This window comes from Sinocyclocheilus rhinocerous, unplaced genomic scaffold, assembly GCF_001515625.1.
Source record: "Sinocyclocheilus rhinocerous isolate Xijiao unplaced genomic scaffold, SAMN03320098_v1.1 scaffold891, whole genome shotgun sequence".
Lineage (NCBI taxonomy): Eukaryota > Metazoa > Chordata > Actinopteri > Cypriniformes > Cyprinidae > Sinocyclocheilus > Sinocyclocheilus rhinocerous.
In genome coordinates this window covers 65,298-72,068 of record NW_015639768.1, presented here as the reverse complement: position 1 = coordinate 72,068, position 6,771 = coordinate 65,298, and the positions used below count along the sequence as shown (strand labels likewise).

Genomic DNA, 6,771 nt, shown 5'->3' with positions numbered 1-6,771 from the left:
GCTCAGGATATAAGCTGTGGTAGCCGTCAGGTTGCTATAGTAATAAATATGTGTAAATGCGATGCACTACAAGCTCAAATTGCACAGCAACTAATAGTGTGACAAGCGTTCTGAAGAGAAGGAGCTTAATAACATTGCTAAGGATATAAGCTGTGGTAGCTGTCAGGTTGCTATAGTAATAAATATGTGTAAATGCGATGCACTACAAGCTCAAATTGCACAGCAACTAAACACACACACACACAAACCCTTTTTTTTATCCCTTTTCCATTACCTTCTGTGGAAACCCAATTCTATGTAATATTTTCACTGCAAAGGCATTCGTGGTGAAAATAGAAATCAAACGAAAATGAAATCAAAATAAAGCACAAAGTGATCGGATATACAAAAAGTTCAAGGAAATGAAAAACGAAGATAAAGCAGCAACAGAGAGAAAAACCATGCTATATAAAATCCCAGTCAAAAGGAAAATTAATTTCTTTGCTATCACATATCATGCCACTCTTTAACTCTTTATGTCATAAGGATCAAGTCAGTATTTTATATTCAGGCAACGAGTAGCTCTGTGGTGCTGATACTAGACATTCTTTCTAGAGTGATTAAAGTAATAGTTGATCACACACACACACACAAACCCTTTTTTTTATCCCTTTTCCATTACCTTCTGTGGAAACCCAATTCTATGTAATATTTTCACTGCAAAGGCATTCGTGGTGAAAATAGAAATCAAACGAAAATGAAATCAAAATAAAGCACAAAGTGATCGGATATACAAAAAGTTCAAGGAAATGAAAAACGAAGATAAAGCAGCAACAGAGAGAAAAACCATGCTATATAAAATCCCAGTCAAACGGAAAATTCATTTCTTTGCTATCACATATCATGCCACTCTTTAACTCTTTATGTCATAAGGATCAAGTCAGTAATTTATATTCAGGCAACGAGTAGCTCTGTGGTGCTGATACTAGACATTCTTTCTAGAGTGATTAAAGTAATAGTTGATCCAAATATTAAACAAATCTGTCATTTACTCATGATTTTCCTTCATGGAATGCAAAAGGAGATGTTTAGCAGAATGTTCATGCTGTATTTTTCTATGAAATGGAAGCACAGAGTGACTAAAAGTTACAGTATCAACCTACAAAATGGCAATAAAGCACCATTTATCATCATAATATCCATGTCATGAGACAGAGATTCAGTCAAATGTTATCGATAAATAATGTTTTAATTTTTGGTTTTACTAAACAGGGCAAATTAGCGTGAGAGCGCAATTTCAAAACAGCGCAGATGGGCGTGGTAATTTCTGCGGGTGATTTACTAACAAAGCGCAAATTAAGTGCAAAATAATTTAAGACATGCTTTTTTGGGGCGTTAAATAATGGCGCAAATACCAGTAATTTGACGAGCGCAAACGATAGTAAATCGCGTTGCGTGATTCACTTGAATACTCTCCTCCCATACATTTTGCGTCTGAAAGGGAAACTCCTTCAAATGCATATTCAATAAGGTGAGGCGCAAAAATAACTGTGTCCACGCCTTTTCAGTGCTAATTCATCACTGTGTGTCTTTAGTAAATCCTGACAGTACTATTTTAACACTAAAAGACGGTTTGCGCTGGCGCAAGCTGTTAGTAAAACTGGCCCAGAGACTTGAAATAAGGCTCGTTCACACCAAGAAAAATAACTATAATGATAACATAAAATAATTTCTCTTTATGCCTTAAAATGGCTTGAATATAACTCTACCCTAACCTCATTTAATATTTGCAGATCCAAGAATATGCAAATTAGACCCCACCTCCACTCAATCACATGAGTTTGGACTACCTGTTCCACTTTAACTCAGTTAACTGAAGTAGTAAATGCTACACAATGGCAAGTAGCGATATTGGATTCATTCAGCCATATATGTTCGAACCAAAAACTGATTCCAAAGAAGAAGAGGAAGAATGAATTATACAGGGCCGTATACAAGTCAGTGTATCAGAATGGTAATGCATTTTATGTATCACGCTCTACAACATCAGACATGTAACAGTATCATTAGCCTTTGATCTGACTACATTATCAAACAGTTAATAACATGTTGTCGCTAATGTTACACAAACCACACTCCTGTTCACAGTCTTAGACAGCTACCTTCTAAAATCTACATCCTTAGGTAAAAACAGCTTTGATAATAATATAAAAAGCCCCACCCTGCAAGATGACTGGATTGGTTGCATGTTTGTGATAGTTTGTGACCGCATTTTTTAGTCTTTGGTACACCGCAGTTTTAAGGAGAAAATGATCTGCAATGGTGTTGACTGATGAGTTTGCACATGGTTTGGCATATTAAAACACCCGATAGACATGTAAACAACATTAAAAACTTGATTTTCATCACAGGGGCTCTTAAAATGCTTGGGCTCTTTAAAGCAAGATCTGATTGGCTGTCAATGTTTTTATCATTCATGAGCTAGAAAAAATTGTTCTGAAAGTGATTCCAATTATATCATTCCTGTCTCATCATTGTTATGATGATGTAAACTTCCTTATTCTAACAGAATTAGAATGTTTTCAAACTTCATAGTTATCGTTCTTGGTGTGAATGGGCCTATAGAGCCCATATAATGGTGCTTTTTGTCATCTTTGAAGCTTGTCGGTCAATGGTCACCTTTTATTTTTATTATATGAACGTTCTACTAAACTTTTCCTTATGTTAATTTTCAACATAATTTTCATTTCACAGAACAGTGACTTCCCGCAATATGGAAGCTAATCAGCACCTCTGCTGGTAGCCACTGGTGTTGCACCCTAGTGAGGTAACCGCCACAGGTCTCAGAAACAGAGCACACTGCTCACTCATAACCCCTCCTGATGTTCAGCACGCTTATAGTGAACGGATGTTTAAAACTAAAGCTCAATCTACTTCTATCTCTGAGATATATTCACTTCAGGGCCATTAAATCAAGCACCACAAATGTAGACGGATATGAGTGGGAGATATGAACACCTTATGTGAAGATATTCATCTGCAAAGATGGTTATTATTCAGTGCACCTTTTTAAAAGAGTGCCGTGATGATAAAGGCTGATTTACTTCTTAATTGAAGGCAAAGCTCAAGTGAATGCAAACATCAGTGGCACATCTTTAAAACCAGCCCAAACGACAACCCTTTCTGTACAATGCAAAAAGAAAAAAAAGTTATGGTAAAAAGAAGGTGTAAACACAAAGAAAACAATGAAATTCAAAACTTCAGCCCCAGGACACGTGCCGGAAGCCACTGGAGTTGAGGCTTGGCTCAGTCCGGCTCGCACTTGCCCTGATGGGAAGGATATCAGAGGCAAGAAAAAAAAAAAAGCAAGGAAAACATACACTGTAAAAAATTATTTTGTATGTTCTACAAGAACAGTTCTACTTAAAAATGTCATGTTCATTTCATAGGCTATATGCTGTTTATGTAATCATTTGTGAAATTTAGCAGCAATTTCTGAATGTAGTCCAGTTTCACTCCAGGCTTCTCTGTGTTGAGGAGGTGAAGGCTGTCATCTATGAGAAAACTACAAGAAAAAAAAAAAGCAAGGAAAACATACACTGTAAAAAATAATTTTGTATGTTCTACAAGAACATTTCTACTTAAAAATGTCATGTTCATTTCATAGGTTATATGCTGTTTATGTAATCATTTGTGAAATTTAGCAGCAATTTCTGAATTAAAATGGTTTCAAAGTAAATCCTACACCAATTTATTGTACTTTACAGTTTTAGTTTTTAATACAAGCGCCAGAACCCATTTCTACGGAACCCCGCACATGACACGCGGGGGAAAAATTAAATACTGTGGCCACAAATTAAGAACTCATTCCCACAAGTAACTAAATTATTCTAATTTGTTCGCTCATTTTATTGAAATTGTGGCGACATTGTATTAATTCTTTCCCTCGTTTGGGGAACGAATTAGTAAATTGTAGCCACGATTTAAATAAAAGAGAGAAAGTAATCTTAATTCATGGCCACAGTATGTGTGTGTGTGTGTGTGTATATATCTTTCATATAGCATGAATTCACATTTCTACAGTAATGAAATATATTTCAAATCTAAAAAATTCATATCACAATTATTCGTTTTTTCAATTTTGTTACCATCTATACAAAAGGAGACAACTTAGTATAGTTTTGTACTGCAGTGTAACAAACTGAATTCTAAACAGCAAAGAGCTGTCATTCTTGTTTTATAAAGGAATTTTTCAAAAGAAAACACTGTATAATGCTACCTGTTAGTCATTGTTTTATGAGCGACAAAGTGTGTTTGTTTGGTGACAATCCTTGCTATGTGTTACGGAAGAATGAACTGATTTGAAACAAAAGTGTTTTGGTAGGGAAATTTCCTGCTGTGCCAAGCCGTAAATTGGTAAGAAGAACTGTGTGATGAGTTTTGAAAATGTAACCCAAGTATTGAGAAATGTGTAAAAACTAATTAATACCAAAAAACCAAAATTAATATGTGCAATTTACATGCTGCAGACACACGATATAGACATACATAGTGCATGTGTACCTGTAGAAGAGGAAGTGGACGGGCACGGTGCTGAGGTGCCAGACGGCATGAGCATCTAGGACCCAGAAGAGAGGGGGGAAATCCAGCAGCTCCAGCAGGGCAAGGCCATGCAGTAAGAGCACCACCATCCCACACTTCCACCAGTACGGCAAAATCCTGCGGTTCAGCCAACACCAGCACAACCACCACAACAGGTTTATTATGCCTGTAACAGAGAAGACCAAGACCAGAGGGAATAACAGATGGGTGAGAAAATAATACCTAACGCAGCCTATTATTGTATCAGTTTTGATTTTAAACCTTTAGTTTAAGTGTTACATAATGTGAAGCTGGTTTTCCACTGATTTCATTGACGAAAATTCAGCTTTGCAAACAGGAAATAATTACAATAAAAAAAATAATAAAAAAAACTTTTTTGAAACGACTAATATTGTCAGAAATATTACAAAGCTGACAGAACAACTGATGTGAGCATGTGAACACATGCAAAGATCTACAGTAATCAATAAACTGATCATGCTTTAAAGTCAATATGAAACAGCATTCAAAACTCATGTTAGTCCAGTAACGTGATATTTTTCTGAATGAAACAGGATATTAAAAATATAGCTCATGACTTGATGTTATTCATGATGATTTGACTGGATTTCGAAAATCGGACATTCGACTCCAGAGTCAGACCTCAATATTTTGCAGTAGACTGTGAAATACCAATCCCGTTTTCCACCATCCCACACTTCCACCAGTACGGCAAAATCCTGCGGTTCAGCCAACACCAGCACAACCACCACAACAGGTTTATTATGCCTGTAACAGAGAAGACCAAGACCAGAGGGAATAACAGATGGGTGAGAAAATAATACCTAACGCAATTAATTATTGTATCAGTTTTGATTTTAAACCTTTAGTTTAAGTGTTACATAATGTGAAGCTGGTTTTCCACTGATTTCATTGACGAAAATTCAGCTTTGCAAACAGGAAATAATTACAATAAAAAAAAAAAATAATAATAAAAAAAACTCTTTTGAAACGACTAATATTGTCAGAAATATTACAAAGCTGACAGAACAACTGATGCAGGCGTTCACATGCAAAGATCTACAGTAATCAATAAACTGATCATGCTTTAAAGTCGATATGAAACAGCATTCAAAACTCATGTTAGTCCAGTAACGTGATATTTTTCTGAATGAAACATGATATTAAAATATATAGCTCATGACTTGATGTTATTCATGATGATTTGACTGGAATGCGAAAATCGGACATTCAACTCCAGAGTCAGACCTCGATATTTTGCAGTAGACTGTGAAATACCAATCCCGTTTTTATTTGGAATAATGTATCCTGATGAATCATTTACACAATAAGAAACCCAGAAACACTGATTACGGTAAATACAAGTATTAACAAATATTAAGTAAATACAATCCATTCATAGCCTTTTCCAAGTAATAAAAAACCCAACAACAACATTTAGGGCATTTTGACATGAACTTACACATTATCAGCTTATCAGAGGCACTTGTAAACAAACTGCTGTATTATTCACAACACTTACCTATGGTGGCAGCAGCAACCATGTTGTACCCATAGTCAAAACTGACAAAGGTCAGAGACACATACCAGAACCATGCATTCAGGGAAACCTGCAGAGAGATGCAAATGTGGTTGAGCACAAACTACATATACACTGAATTACATTTATATAGCGCTTTTCTAAGCACTCAAAGCGACTTAGTTTTCCCAGGTGGTCTCCCATCCAGGTACTGACCAGGCTCAACCCTGCTTAGTTTCAGTGGGCGACCAGTCTTGGGCTGCAGGGTGATATGGCTGCCGGCTGAATGTCTTAGTATGTAGTTTGTAACTTTTTGCTTCAATGACAACAGCACTGGAGATGCTATGAACAAAACTGATGATCATGTGATCCAGCATGGTTTCAGAATGTTCCAAAGAGTATGTGACCATCTGTACAACATTATCGATTTCACTAATTTGATTAGTGGCCTAGAAATAGTGAAAAATCCTAATAACTATTTTCTTATTTATGCCATATATAAATTTAGAAATTAATGTAATAAAATAAAATAAGACAAGTCTTTAAAAATGTAAATTAATAAATTTTCAGACCTCTTTAATAGCAAAAAATCCTAACTATTTTATTTATGCCATATATATATATATATATATATATATATATATATGGCATAAATAAAATAGATAGGATTT

The 6,771-nt window shown here is 35.5% G+C and overlaps 1 protein-coding gene across 1 annotated transcript in view; it reads right to left on the bottom strand.

Moving 5' to 3' along the window:
• Positions 1 to 5,758: 5,758 nt before the first annotated feature.
• The window catches only part of LOC107751713 (post-GPI attachment to proteins factor 3-like), a 5,218-nt gene continuing 4,205 nt past the window's right edge, over positions 5,759 to 6,771 (bottom strand). The window contains exons 4-5 of the mRNA XM_016567467.1: positions 6,104 to 6,191; positions 5,759 to 5,889 (exon numbers count right to left, since the gene is read on the bottom strand). Coding sequence (XP_016422953.1) covers positions 5,759 to 5,889; positions 6,104 to 6,191 — 219 coding nt within the window. The remainder of the gene's footprint in view (positions 5,890 to 6,103; positions 6,192 to 6,771) is intronic.